Source organism: Nelusetta ayraudi, unplaced genomic scaffold (genome assembly GCF_046127955.1).
Source record: "Nelusetta ayraudi isolate G7.1 ecotype Tasmania unplaced genomic scaffold, CSIRO-AGI_Nayr_v1 ptg000032l, whole genome shotgun sequence".
NCBI classification, from domain to species: domain Eukaryota; kingdom Metazoa; phylum Chordata; class Actinopteri; order Tetraodontiformes; family Monacanthidae; genus Nelusetta; species Nelusetta ayraudi.
Window position 1 is genome coordinate 177,334 of NW_027466082.1, and position 20,565 is coordinate 197,898.

Genomic DNA, 20,565 nt, shown 5'->3' on the forward strand with positions numbered 1-20,565 from the left:
CTGAATTGATTGCGGGACCGCATTAACAGAACAATCAAGACAGTTCAGAGTTCACAATTAACCTGAATGTCTGCGGACTTTGGGAGGAAAAAGGAGCATCTGGGCAGAACCCGATCAGACACCACATGGAGAACAGAAACACTCTCCACACGAAGGCCAGGAATCGAACCCGCAACCCTCTCGCTGTGCTACCACCACCACGTCACCTCAAATAATCATCACAAACACAAGAGAAACAAACTGACTTATCTTACACGTAGTGAATCAGAAACGTTTATTATTTACTGAATGTAATACTTTTTAAGACGTCCCACCTTTCAGAAGAAGATGGTTACAGAAATCTCTCATCATGGAATCAGAATTTAAAAAAAAACAAAACAAAATAAAACATAGAAAACATGTTTATATCAAATAAATGGCTTGTAAATGGTTTGCAGAACGTAAGAAAACAAGTGCAGGACAAATGCGTCTTGCCAAATTTTTACTGTACACCTGATCGTAATCTTTTGCATGTTAAAAGATTTATGCATTAACAGACAATATCACTGATGGAACATGCAAGTAATTGTTACATTTAAAAAAAAATAAAATAAAAAGATAAAAAAAAACAAAAACAACATTGAGCGTGTGGACGAACATGCATGCTCCAAAAAAATTACATATGTATATGTATATACATACATACATATACATATAAGAAAGACACCTGTATGTTTTTACTTATTGGTGCAGCTTGAGCTCACGTCGATTAAACTCTGATTAACAAAGCAAGCCACTCCGCGTCTTTAGTTTTGTACAAAATGTCACCACACGCGCTACAGTATCTGCACAAGCTCACGGACAGACACAAGCGGTACATTTGTTCAGGGTTCAGCAAAAATATGTACAGTACACAAGAGGACGGTGGCACGCACACGCACGCACACACCTCTCCGCGGCCATTTTGTTCCCCATTTTGGTTTCGCTGCATCCGAATCTTTAGCATAGACAACAATAAAAGAGCCGAGAGCTTCAACCGAGAGCTGGCGCGAGTGGGAGTTGGAGAAACAAAAAAAAGGAGGCAGACGCTGAGGGGTAGAAAACACAGCTCCTGTTGGTTCAGAGTCCCCGTGACACAACGGCGAGAAGTTACAGAAAAGTGCACAATTTTCCACGCAAACAATCCCGGCCGGCTGCCCCAACAGCACTTCCTCTGCAGTGACGCTTCACCCCTTGTCTGAGGCCATAGCACAAAAATGCTGAGAAAACACTGCAAGCAGGTGACCGGGGGGGGGTCGGGTGACTTTGAGACGACCTCCTGTTACACACTCTCATCATCGCAGGTGAGTGAACAGGGCAAACAACGGGCTGGTTCTTAAAGAAGCAGTGGCAGTGTTTGCTTTGGTAGCCGAGGGCTTCGTCTGCTGCTGGTTATCAGATTTATTCAGAGCTAAAGACAAGATCATTATCATTAACATACAACATGTTCCCTGTGTGTCTGTGTGTGTGAATCTGTCACTGCAACTTTGGTCTCACAGAACCGTCTGTGTGTGTGTGTGTGTGTGTGTGTGTGTGTGTGTGTGTGTGTGTGTGTGTGTGTGTGTGTATTCCGGAGTGTGTTTTGGCCCGTGTCCGTGAGTGTGGCTGCGTCTTCACGAGTGGTTCCTGTCGTACTCCTTCACCATGCGCTTGATGTGGAACAGTTTGTGCCTCAGCCGGCGACAGCGTTTCTTCTTGGTTCGGTAGTCGGCCGTCTGAGCAGCAAAGAGAGAGAGAGCGGGGGGAGAGAGAGAGAGAGAGAGAGAGAGAGAGAACACACGCACATAGGGGCGTTCTTTAATACAGCAACAGAAAACAGAAGAGAGTTTGCAGAGTTTGATGGGGTTTTTTTTGTCTCTCGTCTCGGAGATTCACTCTATGGCAGCATTAGCATTAGCATTAGCATTAGCATTAGCATTAGCATTAGCAGCACTGTCGCTTCGCCGATAAGAAAATAAATTGATACGCAGAATATTGCAAAGCTCTAAAGTTGGATTGGACAACTAATTCAATCTTATTTGTAATTCTCAATCATAATCTGCTGTAATTATCTTTTTTTAAATTGTACAATATTTTTGCTTTTTTTTTTTTTTAAAAGATCATCTGACAAGCTTTTCCATAACTTCACCCCAGCAACAGAACTGCACATGCTTTCAAGTGTAGTATGAACGCGTGGTTGTTAAAAATTAAGTTCCCCTCTTATTGCATCACCGGCCCTTGGGTACTTTTTTGAAAGTTACTCAGGAGTAAATTATCTAGAGCTTTGTAGATCATCGGTGCAGCTTTGAGGTCCACTCGGTCAGTACATTTTCACGTGCAGTTAATTTGTATGTCGACAGATTCATGGCGTCGGGCACGACAACGTGCGTGGTGTGGGATGTGTCTCCAAACCTGCTTCAAGTCCTTCAGCTCGTTATATTCCTCCGCTATTGCCTGAAGAAAGGGAAAACAGAAGGAAGACGCATCAGTGATGACGCGAGATGGAACTTCATTCACCCTAAAGTAAGTTGTGATCATAGTAACTGAAAGTGAAACGGCCGGTGTCTGGTGCGAAGTGAAATGAACCGTCCCAATCCCGCAGTGATGGGGATGCAGCCACCTTGTTATAGATATAGATTAGTAGATTGATACAAAGATTATTCTCATTAATATCCCTGGAAAAGAAATAATTAATAAATAAATTAAAAAAATAAAATAACTAAAGCTCTGATGAGTGGATGGAAATGTGTGTTCATCGCTCCACTGATATCTGAATAACGCTTGCGTGATGTTTTTCTTGACTTGTTTTTACATTGCAACATTTTTCAGGAACAGTTACAAACACGGGATGTAAATTCAGCCCTTGTAAAAAAAACAAAAACAAAAACAAATTAAAAAAAAAACAAACTGCATTTGACTTGATTGTTTTTGAACCGCGAACCCCCCCCACTGCTCAGCACCCTGAGCAAGAAAACCGTTGCTTTGTGTTCACTTTCTCTTCGGCTGGACGCCGGATTTCAGATTCCAGCCCCGGTTTGCGATTCACGACCACCGTCAATCAAAATTCGACCTCCAAAAATTCCTGAGAAATGCTGGTGGGGCGGTGAGTTGGGCCTGCGCCTCACCTGGTATTTGGCGGAGGTGTCGTCCAGCGTGTCCAGCTGCCGACTGAGTTTGTTTAACTGGTCGTTGATGTCGTCCATCTCGGCGCACAGCCGTTTGTACTCCCTCAGGTCCACGTCGAACTCCCTCTTGTACTCCTGCCGCTCGGCGTCCGTCCTGATCTCTGGGTACTCGCTGCAGGGGAGGGGGGTGGGAGTGGGGGAGGGGGGGGGTGGGGGAGGAGGAGGAGGAGACGTGTCATCATCATCTGGCGTAATCCGGTGTCAGTCACATGTCCGGCCGGCTCTAATGCACTTTGACTGTTTTGGCACAGCCGTCCCCCCCTCCCCCACCCCCCACCCCCCCACACCCCCCTCACGTCTCCGCAGGTGAACTTCACTTCACTCTGCTTCTTCTTTCCCACCTGCTCAAGTGGCTCGGCGGCGCTCTGCACCTTTGGCCCAGTTCTCTCATTATGCCGCAGCAGTGCAACACGGCGGCCGCGGCGTGCCTCCGGGGATTAACTGAGCTCCCGAGCAGATTGTGGCGCATGCAAAGCGCTGTGGCGACGCACCTTCACACTGCGCTCACCGCTGCTGACCACAACGCCAGTGCTTTTCCCTTGTCATGAAGTCCAAACCCACAAAACTCTATCATGTCTGGTAAATTCATGATTGAATTGAACTGCGTGTCCTGCAATATAAATGGCCAACTTTTTCTGTGAAAATATATACATTTTAAGATCCAAAATCCACTGGTAGCTCCACGAGCCACCCGTGGAGAAACGCCGCCTTACATCACGCCCACTCTCACGTGACCCTGATTCTCTCTGAGCTTAATGTTTTGTTTTAGTTGGTTCAAATCAAGGAATTGAGGTCTGGTCCTGAGGGAGCCACAGTATTGCACCGCAATGTACAATTGCACGCTCTCAGATAAAGGCCTCCCCCCCCCCGCCCCCCTCTCTAATCCGGGCGGCGGCGTCAACTCGGGCCTCACCTCTCCCACTCCTCTTCGTCCAGCTCGTTGCCCGTCTCCCCTCCCGTGGTGTACTCGGTCTCGTACTGGGACTCGTCCAGCTCCGGGTTCCTCCTGCGCCTCTTGGCCCTGTTGGCGGACGGCTTGCGGCGGCCGCCGCCGGTCCCCTCCGACGGGCTGGAGCTGGTTCTCCCGCCGTGGGAGAAGGCCTCCGAAGGCTTGCTGACGGTCTTCTCTGAATACCTGCAAAGTGACATTCATTGCATTACATTACATTAATAGTGAATGCTTTTGTTTGTTTCCAATTGACCATTAAAGCACGTTTTCTCCATATCCCATGATGTATTTTGCCCTCCTATAAGGTGGGTCACCAAAACACTCCATCCATCGATCTGCTGCTCCGGCCCCTCTGTCAAATCAATTTCATTGCTCGACCGATTGATCAATTGATTGATCAAAAAGCCTCTATATGAGGCAGTTTTTACATTTTTACACAAATAAGCAGCGTGATCCTCTTCTTACACTTCTTTGCGGGCCAGCACTGCTTGCTGGGAAATGATATTGCATTGAATACAGAGCTTGATTACTCTAAAAACCATAAAGCTCAGCGTTGCTCTGAATAATCCTCTCAGACAGCCCAAACACAACAACAGTCTGGCTGCTTTCGGAGGGCAGGAGAGGATCACCTGCGAGCTCATGCAGCCAAACAAAAACATTTTGCAGAGAGGAATGAGTAAATCTCGACTGAGTTCGATATGTGTCTTTGGAGGAATGAGAGCCCGCGCGAGGGGAAAACTCAAAGCGCTAGACGGTTCAACGCTTCGGAGACCTGCGGCTGCAAATGGTTATTCTTTGAGCCAGGAAACAGGAACAGGTTTGGGTCTTTAATGAAGGGAAGGAGGAATAACGCTCAGTTGTTTTAGGTTTGAGGGGATTTGCGGACGAATCGAAACTCGGCTGTGTAGACACCATGGCCTCCTAGAATAAACCGGCGTGTTATCAGCATGGAGGCAAACTCCCGGTCTTCACCGGTGGTGTCGGCGTGAAAAACAACTACAAGAGAGATGGACATGGGAACAACATTGTGTACTTTTCAACGCAGCGTTTTGTTCTGGGATCTGTGAACATTAACTTCCAGTCAAAGGCAATCGGGTCATTCCGATATGAACCAGGCCCATTATTTCTCAAAGGTATGAAGATGAAAGGAAAGTGTCACCCAACTGCACGTGCGCACTCACACGCACAACACAAAGTGCACTCCCAAGAGTGTAATGCAAAACTAACGCAAACAGGGGGGGCTGGAGAACTCGCTCCGAGCTTTGAGGCAGGACAAACCCATTCGTCGGTGCCTCCGACCCTCCTGCGAGATTTCAGCGCGCACGGCAAGAACAAGGGAAAGTTAATCCCAGCGCAGCTCAAAGTTCACTCGCAGAGCTCGGCCTGTGGGCAGGGCAATACGTTTTTACAGGCTTTAAACCAGAGCCCTGATTAGATATTGCCATGTGAGACACTGGCCTGGAGGATCATGGTGTGCGTGTGTGTGTGTGTGTGTGTGTGTGTGTGTATATGAGTGTAATCTCAGACATTGTCCCAGTCGCAAAGGCATCAAACGTCTTAGGATGAAGTGATCATTTAATTAACAGGAAGTTATTTTAATGAGGCACCAGCCAATATTGTTTTTTTTCTTTCTTACACAGAAGAGACTTTTTACATCGTGTTAGTCGGTATTTTTCCACCACTGTGCCGCGCCACACTACTCTACTGTCAGATATTGTCATGCTGTGCCGTGAGAAATGACCCAATTTGGCTTTATTGGTCTCAGGAATATATCAATATTCCATTGTTGAGCGACTGAGTCTAATTTCCTTCCAGTCGCCTCTTCCTCCCCAGTGTTGACATGTGGTTTCAAACTAGTCTGCACCAGATTACCTGTGTTGTGTGTACTTGTACTTCGCAACTTCCTGACCACGTTGCTCCGATGGGTTGTCTTCCCAACTCCTCCCGCCACTTTCTAAATCCTCATTTCTTTCTCATTCTCATTTTTATCAGTTGACGAAACCTCGTCGTCATCCTTCTTAGCCCTTGTGAATGAATCTTTATTTAGTTATCGTCTCGTTTTAGTCAGAAGAAAAAGGTCGTTGACGATAACTGTGACGAAAATTTTTCGTCTACATAGTTAACACTGCTGTGTACTGGGGATTTTTTTTTTTTTTTTTCGGTTTTTACAAACCATGACCGCATCCAAGTCACAGAGACGTCACAGAGCCAACAACTTTAACTTTCATTTGCTGGTTTTGAAGGTAGGCTTGAGAGAACAGAGGGTCACCTACTCTTTGTGGTCGTATTCATCCTCGTGATAGTAGCCGCTGTCCACCTTGGTGGTGGGGAAGGAGATGACACTGTTGGGCGAGGCGTTAGGTAGGCCGGCCCCCTTCTCGGACACCAGCAGGGTGGGGGCGTCTTGAATGCTGCGGCTTTCCTCCACATTGTTCACCTACGGCGGGCAGGAAGAGACAGGGGGAACACACTCAGCAAACACAAACAAACAAGCGAGGAGCCAAACACAGCGCGCCGCACTTGTCCTCCAGCCCACTTCCTGTTGAAGGGACTGTTTGTCTTCAACCATCTCGCTCTCCACCAGAGACAAAAGGTTAAGTGAAGTGGCGAAGGCAGCTTTTTAAAAATAAAATAAATAAATAAATAAAAAGCCCAGTCAAGCACGTAATTGGACGGCACAGTTCAGCTCCTCGGTAAAACAGGGCTTTTCTGTTCTGGTCTCGGTTTTCTGGAAAGGTCAGGCGGACAAAAACAAAGATGTGAAGGCTAATAAACCCCCGAACACCAACAATAAATAACTTAACCTTTGTGATCTGTTCCACAGAGCAGCGTTTCAGTCTTCTGTGTTGTTGGCTCGAGTCTTATTTGACTTCTATTCAATTAGTCATGATATATATATATAAACAGGCAGTATCCAACAATAACAGATTCAAGCACAGCCAATAGTTTACTTGTGTTGGTAATAGAAGACATGAGAGGGATGCGCCCCTTCTTTCTATTCTCAAAGGAAAGAAAACGTCTCTGCAAATTTAATCTGTCATTTCCGAGACCTTCCTGAGAGGTCCCGAATTCCTCACAGTGGAAGCCTCCGGGTGGTTGCTGCTCCTTCAACTGAGTCCAGGAAATTCATCAATCATTACACGTAAACACTGCACGAGGCCTCTTCCAAACTCCACATGTATGTTTCCATCGACCGCTCGGAAGTCTGATGATTGTCTTAGCTTCCGTGATTCAATATCTGCTCTCGTGCAAGATTTGCCACTGAAATTCCTGTTAGGAAAATATACTGCTGGATTACTTTGGTCCTCCAAAGTAAGTAATGTGTTCTCGACTACAACCAGCACAACGGGGCAGAGAGTTTCCCAACGTGTCTGATGGAATTAATGAAGAATACACACCCCTCACAAATCATCCAGCCTTCTTGTTTTATTCTTTTTTTTTATTGCTAAATCATCTGAATTCCCCAAAGTGAAAAGAAAAAAACACCACCTCAACATCAACCTGGCTCCCCCTCACCTAAAAAGAAAAACAATCACGGTGGGTGGAGTGCTCGGGTGAGACGCCCTGCTGCAGCTGCAGGACGCGCTCAAGCTGGAATCTCAAGTATGCTTCATGCGCAACACAGCAGCTGCCCAGCGAGATGACAGAACAGCAGGTATCATTTTGGGTTTGGTAAAGAAAACAGTTGGAAAAAGAAAGTAGGGGGAAAAAAAGTGAAGAAGTAGTAAAAATCTAATATTAATATTAGTAGTAGTCGTAGTAGTAGTAGTAGTGGTAGTAGTAACAATAATAATAATAATAATAATAATAATGTGTTTTGTTTTGCTTCTAAGTGCTGATAGATGTGAGAAAACACGACTTCGTCATCACTTTTGTAGCTGAAGATGAGCAATTGATAAGCCTCCAAGAGAAGAGAAGATGCAAAAAGGGCTGTCAAACGATACATTTTTTTAATCGCAATTAATCACAGAATCTTCAGAGTTAACTGTGATTAATCGTGGTTTGAATTGCGTGTGTAAAGTTCTGTTATTTTCTATTTCGAGGCAGTTTTCTTACCAGAAATCGGCCAGAGCGGCCGACTACGGGTCAATAAAAGGGACAAAAAGGCTTACGTTTGAAATGTGATTTAAAAACGTGTTATGGATCGTATTTATCAACGCGTTCACACTGACAGCCCTGGAATAAAATAAAACTAATGCATGACTGTGAAACTCAGAGAAATAAAAAAAAAAAACAAACAAACCCTGATGACCTCATTTGGTGGACACAATTGCGCCGACTCCCCAACTCCCAGCAGACTGAATGAGACCAGTGTGTGAAGTCATCAGAGTGTGCCAGGCCTCCCTGAGCTCAGCAACAGAGCAGCGGTCCAATCACAGCCTCCGACTGGCGCTGGCCTTGAGTTTGAAGGAGCCACACAAGCGCGATGAGTGTGTCTGTGACTAAGACGGCCCCGGCGCAGGTGGTCACGAAGACAAGGACTCAACGCGTGGAGTCAGAACTTGTAACACACAAACCAGGTCCAGGCTGACGAGGCCTGTGGAGGAGCAAACACTGTCGTTTCGCCGTGATGTCAGGCCGTCGCGATCGGTCGCGAGCGCCCATTGGACGAGACGTCAGCGGAAAAGTGCAGCGCGGGCGCACGCACACGATTACCGCGTGTGCAAATGGTTGGGTGACGTCAGCGTGTGGGGGCTTCATTATCAGGCAGTGCTACTCATAGGCTCTGCCCAGGGATCATCTCGTTTACTGCGCCGCCTCAAAGTGCAGTACGTGATGCCTTGCACAAGGCTGGGACAAGCAAGTCACATAACAAGTGGCTCTGTGTGACCCGCTGTAACCCAGCGTCGCTACAGTGCCGCTGTTCTGCAGCCACAGCCACAGAGAAAGTTGGGCTTAAGGGCAGCAGACGCTTTACTACCGACTGTGACCACTCCACCATACAATCAAATCCACTCCCATGCACTCTCGTGGGAAAGGGAGAAAAGCCCGTCTGGTCGGATGCATTTACCGATGGAGTCTCATGTACGTTGTGTTTCTTTGCTATTGATTTCATTGTTGTTGTTTTTTTTTCAGTTGCTGATTTTGGTCTGCGTACGGATATGATTAGGGACGCACCAATACAGATACCACCCCTGAGTATCGGTACTGACAGCAGGGTTGAGTACTCTACTCATACTTGTATCATTTGCGTACAATACCACGACACCGATACCAGTTGTATACGTATGCACATGACCATGTTGTTACATTTGTATTTGTACTGCAGTAAAACGTATGACAGTCAAGAGGGCAGCAACAATATGAAGTATCAGTATCAGTGAGTACTTAAATACAAGTACTTGCACTCTTATCATTTTGTAAAAAGAGAGGTATCAGTGCATCCCCCAGATATAATAGTGTATATCATTAAAACAAAAACAAACTTATCCTAATTTTGAGGTCAAATTTATAAATACGATAATGGCTCTTGGCATCATCGTAGGCTTCGTCATAAAAAGTACCAGGTCACACCAAGAATAAAGAATCAGGTTTACGGTGCCTTAACCAATGGGGCCTTGTTGACGTTTAAAAAAAAACAAAAACCCCTGAGTTCAAGCTCTCTAGAAACTCCCTGCCTTCTCACTATCTTCTGACATGGTTAATGATTATCCAGAGTGAAACCAGGTAGGAGACCGCGAGCAAACAATCGCTGACTATCAGCTCTGGCCCTGGACAAAGTGGGACAGTCGGAGGAGAGGAGACGCTCTTCGAGCCTGATTAGGATCCTCGCGTGATCCTTCTTTTGGGGCTTTCAACTCGTGGTGCAAACAAGGAGCCATCACAGTGGTGACCACCAGTGGCCCAGCTTCAACTTCCTGCTATTATTTCAAAAATAGCAGAATAACAGGTGGCAAACAAACCAATCACGGAGCCGTGCAAGCGTACAGCGCTGCTGTTTACTGCATGTGCGTCCCCCATAATTGTCTCCCCTGTCTTTAAAACTAATGGTAGCGTTTGCAAGCAGGGCTACCTCGCTGACAACCTGCAATTGCTGCACTGTAAAACAGAAAGTGAAGACTATTTTACCACAAAGCTGTTATGGGTTCATAGCCTCAATACCCCCCCCCGCACCCCTCCAAAAAAAAATAAAATAATAATGTTGATCATTTCATGATCAAATCAAATCTGTCCCTGAACATCATGTTTCATCAGCTTCTCTGCAGCTGGACTTAAAACCCTCCCGTGTTGTTTATTTTTCCGTGAGCCGCGCACACAATTCCAGGTCAGTGAGGGTCGACAATACGATTTCTCTTTGATAATCCCACGCAAAAAACCCTATTCAGCTGTGACTGGCACCCTGTAGTCTCTTACCCAATCCTCTACGTCTCTGCCCTCAGAAGCCTTCCCACCCACGAGGGGCTCCTCCCAGTAGATGTTTGGCTTCCCGTAGCGCCAGATCTTCCCTCGGGTCTTGTGTGCGAAGAACGCTGCCACGCACAGGGCGATGACCACCAGGAATCCGCACACCATGGCCACGCCCTGCAAAGGCAAGAACAAGATGGGTTAAAAATGTTGGAAATGTGTCAAACTGATAGGACGCCGACCCATTTACCCTGGTACAAGGAGTACGTACGCGGGCGCTCACTCAGCCTTATCAAAAGAAGGTGAACTCATTGACCGCTTGGCAATTTTAAGATATGTAACAAATCAATTTACATAAAGATATTAAAACAGAACAGGAATGTAGAAACGATAGAAAAAAAACAACAATTATGAATATATCAGTACGGAACTTATACACAGCTGTTTCGCAAGACATCAACAAACTTCCCTGTTGCAACTCTTTGCGTGAAAAATATACTGAACGTGGTTGACAACAGCAAGAGAAAGAGTTTCAAACCTCCTGCGGGTCCACGAAGCAGTAATGGTACAGATATTGGTTGTATATGGGGAAGCCACCCACACCTCCCATCTGGGAGTAAGAGGTCTGGTACAGGTTCTGGCACATCATGAGCATTGGGTTGTACAACGCGCTGGAGGAACTCTGGGCCATGGGATTCACACCCACGATGTACACAATGGTGATGATGGCCTGCAACAACAGTGGGAGTCAGTACGCTGTCAGCAGCAGCAAAAAGCATAGTGGCTATAGGCTCCTGCACTGATGTCTTCAGTGCAGGAGCCTCCACTGTAGATTAACACATGAATAACGAAAAGACTAAGTTGTTAAGTTAACCAAGTAAAGTGTGAAATAAGTTTGGCGAATAGTATTTCTTTACTGATCACTCGGGGGGGGGATGTCTTGCATCATTCTCAGACAGCAGCCCAATTTGAAAACAATGACATCTAAGGGTGAAAGGCGTCAGTCGTCGTCGGTGATGTTTCATCAACAAAAGTCAATAAATAGCACTGCTGCCATTTTTGTGATGCAAAGGCTAAAAGTATGTTGTTGTTTGTTGGTCACACAGATTCACACAGATCCAGTAGCACATCCCGCAAATGAGCGTCAGCGGCAATTCCTTCCATCGCGACGTCACACTCGATCCCACGTTTTTTCAAGGTACAAACGTGATAAAAGCGCAGCATTGGAATTGTTTTGGGTGATTTTATCCAACTGACAGCACAATCGCGTGCATTCAAGCCGACGGATCGGCCTGAATTCACCAACGGCACCGGACATTTAAACGGGCAAGTGGAGCGGCACAGAGAAAAGCCAGCGAGAGCCGCACCTGCAGAACAGCCAGGACGATGCTGCCGATGAAAAGTATGAGAAAGAACTTCCTGCTGCGGACGGCGGGCGATTTGGAGAAGGTGGCGACGAAGAGGGCCAGCGACCCGATGAAGGTGATGGCTGCCATGGCGATCATGGCAGTCTTTGCCGAGTAGGGCGAGATCTGGGAGCCGTAGCCGCCGCCGTAGCCGCCGTATCCTCCGTAGCCGCCTCCGTATCCCGAGCCGTAGCCGCCGACTCCCCCGTAGCCGCCGCCGTAGCCGCCGCCGTAGCCGCCGCCGTATCCGCCCATGCCATACTGCATGTCCCACATGAGGGTGGAGGCCACGCAGGCAAATATGCCGACGCACAGGAGGAGCGCAGTGGCCAGCATGGCCTTGATGATGCCCGGAGGCGACAGCCATTTGTAGAAGTGCTGGGGTTTGTCCTCCATGTAGTAGGACCCCGGCGGAGGAGGATAAGCGTTGTAGTCGCTCTGAGCACCCTGGAAGCTGCCCGGGGGGCCAAAGCCATTGTTGGATTGCGAGGTCAAAGGGGGGCTGTAGACAGGCGGACTGTCGTAGCGGTGCTTGTCGAACATTTCTCGACGATTCTGGAGCTGGAGAAAGAAGGGAGAGAAAAAAAACAACACAGCAACAACAAAGGCAATCAGAACAAACAAGGAATCGCAATTACGTCAAGAGAGGAAGGAAGAGTTGGGCTCAGTTTACAGCTTCACTGATATGGCTCGTGCTACGTGGTCATGGCTAGGTGTGGCCATCCTCAGGACAGATTTTAAAGGGAGCAAGATATATGAGGGCATAAGTCAGGCAGTGTTTGTTGTTGTTTGTTTGTGCAACTTCCTCCTGTCAGTCAGTTCGAGGAACTCAGGCCCTTAAAGAAAGCTGAATTGGCTGGAATGAGGCATGAAGACAACCTGGTCTCACAAGTAAACAGAAAATCTGCAGTACATCGGGAAGCGATTAATCAATTAATAAACTGGAATTAAAAGAAAAATCCTATTGCAACTTTCCACAGTTCTCTTCTTCACAATTTTACCATTTTTCCATTTATTCAAAGAGCCTTTCAATCGAAAATAATCGACAGATTAATCTGTTAATTAAATTCAATGAACCACAACAGCATCTGATAGCTGCAGCTCTACGTGGCAGTAATGACCGTAGCTTTGAGCTCTCTGGAGCAGCAGAGTCAGACACAGTGTGGGGATATCGGTGCCAGGGCGGGGGGAGAGCAGACCAACAACAATACTTTCTTTTTTGCCTCTTCACAGGCTGAAGGAGAGCCCCCCCCCCAGCCCCCACAACCCAACTGCTACACTTTGAACATTTCCAATCCCGCCCAGCAGCTACAATTTTTTCTTTTTTGCTCCATCTTGACACAAATCTAACCACGAGATATCCAAGGCCACAGTGTATACAACTTAACAATGTCCATTCTCCTGCATGCAGCCCTACGGGAGGTAGGGGGACGGGGGGGAGTGGGAACGCAAGTAAACTTCCAGCCAAAGGTCCTATAAGGGACAAACACGAGAACTTTAACTCTCAGTGTGCAACGTTGCTGCTGGGGACGACAATCAAATTGTTTCAGCACCGACGACCCTTTGTTTAACTGCCAATCTTTCATTTATCCAGTTTAAAGAGGTATCCACGAGTCTTTAGATGGACTGGGCATTATTCATTCCACTGCAGATTATTATATTGTGATAACAAATCTGCAGTGGTGAAGCCTGGGAAGGACTGCGACGCTACTCAGTTCTAATGGAACACAAAACAGGAACGAAAGCAACTCCTGATGTTTGAAAATCAGTTGACACTGACTGTAACTCCTTGAAAACAGACATTGTGACGCTGCTAATAAACGGTTGTCTTGATTTTTTTTTTTTTTTTTTAGCCACTGCAAGGAAAGCTCGAGGAAAGTCAGTATTACCTCAGCGCTGACTGTACCTACACACAGCCTTGTGTTCACATTCCTGCTCTATTGTGTGTGGAGAGGTCCGAGCCATTCAGAAACTGTGGACACAGAGACAGACGGACGGACAGAGAGACGGTCCCTGGCAGTGCCCGCAGTCTACAGTCCCGGGGCAATAACTCTGGCCTCTCTATAGGGCTCTGGCAGGAGAGGTCTCGCCTCAGAACCTCCATCCCAGAAACCCTCCCATTATTTCTTCCCTCATTCCTCTAAATCCTTCACCCTCCCCCCCCCACCCCCCAGCTCTTCTCTCCCATTCAACATAACTTCTTCCCTTTGTTTTGAGAGCAGGAGGAGCAAAAGTCAGGGCTGTTGGTCACGGGAGGAGGGTTGCTATGGAGTCTGGGTTAAAAAAAAATAAAAAAATAAATGGTGGATTGTCCAGGGAGGGTCTGGACAAGGGCTCCTCTGTGCTGCTCGTGTGAGCAGCAAGGTGAGGGGACAGGTGGATGGGTCGGTGGGGAGGAGCAGTGTCAGATGTCCTTTACTGTTTGTCAACAACCCGTCTCGTGTCTCAGTTTATATTCCACTCAAGTGTCTGTTTAGAGGCGCGAGGGGCCAATCTACAGGAGCTACATGAAGCAGATCACACAAGTGTAAAAGAAACGATTTTGCAGGATGTGATTTTTCAATTTGTCAGCTCTAAACTCCCGTCAATGTGAAAAATAAACAATTTTAATGTTTTTTTTTCATGTATTGACAGTAAACATCGTAAGATAAGTACACGTGTGCAACAACTTTTTGGAGCTTAAATACACATAATTTTGACCCTTCTATGAACAGCATGGTAGTACTAGTAGTAGTAGTAGTAGTAGTAGTAGTAGTAGTAGTAATGCAGTGGTGTTTATCTCCAACTCCCTCACAGATCTTATTCACAACTCTGGGCAGCGTTTTGGTCCGCAGTCACAGGTCAGCTCAGACGCCCACCGACTGCAGCCGAGCTCCACTACAACACAGAGGCTCTATCATCGGCTGCTGATCATGGAATTTCAGTCACATGTTTTGCTGTCTGTCAAAAACTATCAGGCCCCCCACCCCCGGACCAACCAACCAACGCAGGCAGGGACCTGCTGGCACACATACAGGAAATGAGCCAAGACTTCCTGCACAAAAAGTTGCTGACTGGAAAACATGTTTAGAAAAAAGAAACTCTTCAGGAAAAAATGATGATGGAAATGAATTAAATCTCACAACAACAAAAAAAATGACTGCAACATAATCCAGCCGTCTCCATTTAAGGAGTGGAGGAGGGAGGGTGCGACATTGTTGGAAGTTCTTGTTCTCATTGTAGGCTAGAATAAATGTAGTCAGCACAAAGTTGAACATGTTTCATCTTTCTTTCTTTCTTTTCCCCCACAGATTTGGTATTTATCAGCGAGTCTCTCTCTTAATAGCGTCTCATTCCAGACTTCAGTGGGGTGCATGGGGCTCAGTACGGATATTTATTGCACCTTTTGATCTTTGCTCAGTCAAATGTTTCATGGTGCAGAACTCACAGTATCTTGCACACGATACTGTCATTTCACAAGGTGAAAGTTTGTGTTCACAAAGACCAAGCGGAGACCACCTGTGTGCTTACAACCGACAACACGGGGAGGTGAGAGGCTACAATACAACTCAACAATCCCTGAATAGTGGAGCTGAAGGGCTGTTTCTGGAGTACCATGTCTACTGACCCTAACCCAAATACAGGGGAACTCGGAACCTGTTGTTCAACTGAATGGATAACGCGTTAACTCTGCTATAATCGCTCTACCCCCCCCCATAAGATATGTGTTGTGTTTCCGTTTGTCCAGTTTGTGTTTCTGCACACATGACGTGTTCAAACAACCGCGTTAGCTGAACTCGGCGATGCCGTTAGTTGGCTTAGCGATTGATAAACACGACGAGCGGCGCTCCCACCTGTCGACAAAACGACATTGGCGCTCAATTTGCTTTCTGCTTACACTTAAGTCCGTTCGAAAGACTCGCCTGTAAATAAGAAGTGTTGGAAAGCAACGGCAGTCGGGTGATAAAATCCCGGAGCTTTAAACTATTTCCACGCCTTGACTTACCTGAGAACCGCAGAAGAAGTCGCTCACACCAAGACCCCGTTTCCTCTCAACAAAAAAATAAAATAAAATAAAAGCTCTCTCTCTTCTTTTTTTTCTTTCGAAAGTTTAAAACAACTGTGGGGAAAAAAATTAGTATCCGCCACACAATGAGCTACTGATTTGGCTCGAATGTGCTCAGAGTTTTTTAGCCCTTTATCCCAGAGAGTCCGCTCCACACCGCTGTCCCAGGCAGATAGAGAGGCAACGGTTCCTGCCCGGAACAAGTGCCTTTGTCCCGCCTGCTCGCTGTGGTACCACCCACGTTTCGCCGCTAAGGGGCGCGCTTTCTCACATTCACAACTATCGTTCGGCAAATGCGTTGCGTAGCAAACAGGAAACAAAAAAAAAAGTGCCGAAAGAAAAGCATCCTTCATCTCATCAACGACAATGAAAAGGCTTTTAGTTTCACCTCGTTTAACTCCTGTTTAAAAAAAAAAAAAAAAAAAAAGACTGTGGACGAAAGAAAGATGACAGAAAATCTAATTTCCTGAAACGCCTCTTTCTTTCTCTCAACCACTTGGGCTAAATTCAATTTAAAAAAAAAAAAAAAAATCATCTTGGTCCACTGCCAATAATTTTGCCAGCTCAAAAAAAAACAAAACTAAAAAAACATTTGGCTCCCCTACTGGCATTAAAGGAGCAGCATAGGTCATGTCATATCCCAGACGCTGCTCTATTTTAAATTCTGAGAGGATGACGAATCATAAAGGTCACATGCAACTGATAGTGTTCTGACATAGTGAGGACTACATTTATTTATGACTTGGCGTGATTATAGCTTTATGACCTAAATCAAATAAGATCTTTGCGAAAGTTGCAACGCTGGCCCGTGGTGTGGGGTTATGAGTTCAAGACAATTCCCCTCATATGATCAAAATCAAAGTATTTGGCAAATTAGTTCATAACGCTAAGCCTGCTGCCCTCAGGCAAGACACAAATGTCCCGCTACAAGCCGCTAGACTGGTCATAAATGTTTTTTTTAGGAGGAATCATAAACACGCCTAACTTTACCATCATGTTTATGAGGCCTGTGACGCAGGTGCTTTTTGCTGTTGTGACTACCAAGTAAACCCAATGCACACCTACCTTGAAAGCTAGCAATTCAAGGCAGATAAGGGACCATAACAAGCAAAGTTCAGCTGCTGTCGCCTGTTGACGTGGCACCAACAATATTGTCAACATTCTCCTAGAGTTTTCATGGCCCTCTTGTTCCTACTGAGGGAATTTTACAGATAAAAGTTTCTTTCTCAAATGACTACTAAATTATGGTGGAACAATTGTGTGACGGGAGAAAATAGTGTTTTGTTTTGTTCTTTCATTCTCGGACATTGCATTATGTCTGACGTCCACAAAAAAAAACAACCTTGAAAACTGGCAACTGCCAAACTGCAGCTTGAGTGTGTCACAGTGCAGATTGTCTTTCCCGTTTATCTCATCTTTATTGAAGCCTTGAGTGTGATTGCCACAGGTGGGGCGTAACGAAGTACAAATACATAGTCACTGTACTTTTGCAGATTTTTCAGATATCTGCATTTTACACAAGCATTTCTTTTTCTGATGACTTTATTTTTACTCTATTGTTCAAAAATATCTGTACTTTCGATTCCTCACATTGGAAAAACATGCGAGTGAATTTTGTGTTTTGAAATGTTCAAAAGATACACATTCTGTGTAACACTGGTTACAGCGTAACAAAAAAAAAAAAAAAAAATCCAACAATGGCTCACTGCTCACAACCATTACTGAATACAGTTTGGTTGTCCCGCATACTCTGAATACTCAGTCATTCAAGTCAAACTGGCGAGTGCGAGGTGTAGAGGAAGGATCAAGACAGTAGGTGTCAGTGTTGCATCACTTGAGATACGGACTGAACGGCTCGTCTCAATGCGTTGCCATTGGGCATGTTGAGCTCCTGTCGGCCTATAGCAACGTAAAAGGCAAACTATTTTTTTGTGAACAGGTGTGTTTTTTGTTTTTTTCCTTAATTAGGGGGAGACTAGTTTATGGCTTTGTCATTAGACTGAGTTAAAAAGAGCAACTTTACGGAGACCCAGAGAACTAACGTACAAGAAGACATTTCGTTCTCCTTCAGATTTCAGCGGAGAATGCAGCCTGTATTCCCCTGTATTATACAGGGTAATGGCTGAGAAGATACAATTACACGATGTTCCTAAATCGTTTGTATGTCAGTTTGAGTTATATTTAATTTTTTTTTTTTTTTTAAAGTGCCACAATAACCAAGTCCAGCATGAATCAGATGTTCCAGAAGCTCCACCACTACATCACCTCGAATAACATGAAGATGGGAGTGTGTGGGAGACGAACACATAAAAACACAGTCCAGCTTAGGCGCCTTTGCTCTTCGCATTCCACAATCGGGGGGAAAAAAACCTGCACAGTAATGTTCACTGACAGAAGGATTTGTACAGTGGGACTCGAGTGGGACAATAATTGTTTAATGGACTGGCAGAATTGGACCAGTAGCTATTATTTTTGCATTTCCCGTAGGGGCAGGACTGCGATATTGACTGCGACACAGATTGTGTTACTGATTTCAATGTGAAAAGGCTCTATACACACACACACACGTCAATTATATACTCCAAATTTTGCAACATCAGCACTCATTATGAATTACTCCCGTCATATGGCATCGCGAGTGCTTTCCACACAGTAACTTACGGTGAGAAGTGCCACGTTTCTCTTCTCCTGTGGATCCTCGGGCTTCCGTAGGGCAGGTCTCCAGATGGAGGATCAGCAGGCCAACAGCTGACCAATGAGCCAACTCACCACTCCATGCACACCCTCACTCCTCAGGTACAAACTAGTATTCCCAAGTTGTCCTTTTAAAAAAATACCCGTCGCAAAAACACAGTTCAGACATTGGCGCGCCAGCCGAAGCGGCTTCATCGAGAACTCTGGAGGATCCCGGGTGGCTTGAGAGCCGAGAGAGCCCGCCACAGCACGCGATGGCATTGTGAGAAGAACAGACGTCAAACGTGCGTGTTTACCTGAGCAATACTGTTGGCCTTGCATGACAATGTTCACGTGTTTATTCAACAGGAATGAAGCAAGCTTCAGTTTTTGTCAACTTTGTAATTCTTCACATCTATCTTCGTCTCCTCCCCAATGTCTCTTGACCACAGGAATAAGAAGTAAAGCATAGGTTTGAAGAAAGCCAGCTGAGAAGGGATACTTCCAATTGAGGACGTTTACTGAAGAGGGAGCCGCTCCATTTGTTGAGGAGCAAAACAAACCTTAAAACAAGGTGCATCTTTGTCATGGCCTGCTGACATGAAAACTATGGTTTGAAGAGACTTGCTGACCTAGCACAAGCTGCACAAACACACACACACAGTCCTCATGTCACTGTGACATCACCGGAATAAAAATGCACTGTAATCATTATGGAAGTGAAATCAAGGTCTGCCTGCAGGCATTAAACAAATGAACTTAATTACACACGCATACACACACACACACATACACGCACGCTCGCACCCAGTAAGAATTTGGGACAGGTTAGATAAAATGTCATTGGGACACTCACTTCAGCTTTAAACATTTTACTTAGAAAGGCACAAACTATGATTTCCTGGTAAATTATCTTGATGTAAGAAATAAAAATCGAAAAACATAACTTCTCTTCTTCCCACGTAAAGACATTTTTCGGCCATAACTCAGATATAAGCGTAGTGAAGGTCTCTTCCTAGATCAGTCTTTATTAAGTTGTTTTCTTATTTGTTAATTTCAAACCTAAAGTTTTCCACTGAATTTGTTTTCTTTTTTTCCAAAAGTGCAATAATAATAATAATAATAATAATAATAATAATAATAATAAGAGAGCTTAATATCTGTTCCTCTCGATCTTCCACAGTACCTGAGGCCAGTGACTGTGCTACAAAGTCCACGTTGACTGACGAAAAAGAAAAAAGAAAAAGCCAGAGTGAGGAAAAGAACTGAACTCCAGAACACTACAACATAAAAAGCTTTCAATGCAGGGATTCGACTTCAAAAACTGAGGATTCGATTACAAAAAAAGAAGAGGAAAACAAAAAACATAATAAAAATCCTCCAAGTTGGGTTTTATCAGTGAAATTCTTCCCGTGTCGCTCAGATTTAACATCAGCATAGTTCACCTTGTCCTCTTTTCCTTGATCCCAGAAACACACACCAAAAGGAAGAAAGAAAAATAAACAACAATTTCCTAATTAGCGGATGTCTTTCTGTGGAACCACTCCAAATGGTCCCCCCCCCCTGATCACAAGCTGATCTTTATGAATCTAAAATACATCAACTGTCTCAAACAGTGTTTTTTTCTTTTCTTCTTCTTCTTCTTCTTTATCATATTCACGCCACGGTATTCGAGTTTCATTGTTACAGCTTTGCTTTTTGTTTTTGTTTTTTTTCTCTTTTAACTTTGTCTCAAAATCCCCTCCCCCCGCTGTAATGTAGATACACTTATGTTTCATCGATAAAGGAATCAAGAGTCTGTTGTGGAGTCAGTAGGACTGCAACATTCCTTTCACTCGCCAGTAGCCGGGGAGCACTGAGAACCAGAGAGAGCACGAGGTGGTGGGAGGTACAGTGACAGTGGAAGTGAGGTGAGGAGCGGGTCGGGGTGTGGGGGTAGAGTGGGGTGGGGGCGGGGGCAGGGGG

General features: G+C 45.5%; 1 protein-coding gene across 2 annotated transcripts; it reads right to left on the bottom strand.

Moving 5' to 3' along the window:
• Positions 1–245: 245 nt before the first annotated feature.
• LOC142891581 (occludin) lies at positions 246–18,776 on the bottom strand. Of its 2 annotated transcripts, none has more exons than XM_076031219.1 (9): positions 18,589–18,776; positions 11,844–12,443; positions 11,015–11,206; positions 10,486–10,653; positions 6,405–6,568; positions 4,096–4,317; positions 3,123–3,294; positions 2,410–2,451; positions 246–1,733 (listed from the first exon to the last, which is right to left on the bottom strand). In XM_076031219.1, the coding sequence occupies exons 2-9, from the start codon at positions 12,423–12,425 to the stop codon at positions 1,632–1,634; spliced, it is 1,644 nt and encodes a 547-aa protein (XP_075887334.1). In that variant the 5' UTR covers positions 12,426–12,443; positions 18,589–18,776; the 3' UTR covers positions 246–1,631. The 2 variants fall into 2 exon arrangements, with proteins under 2 accessions (XP_075887334.1, XP_075887333.1); XM_076031218.1 differs by lacking the exon at positions 18,589–18,776 and adding an exon at positions 15,868–15,934.
• Positions 18,777–20,565: the final 1,789 nt, after the last annotated feature.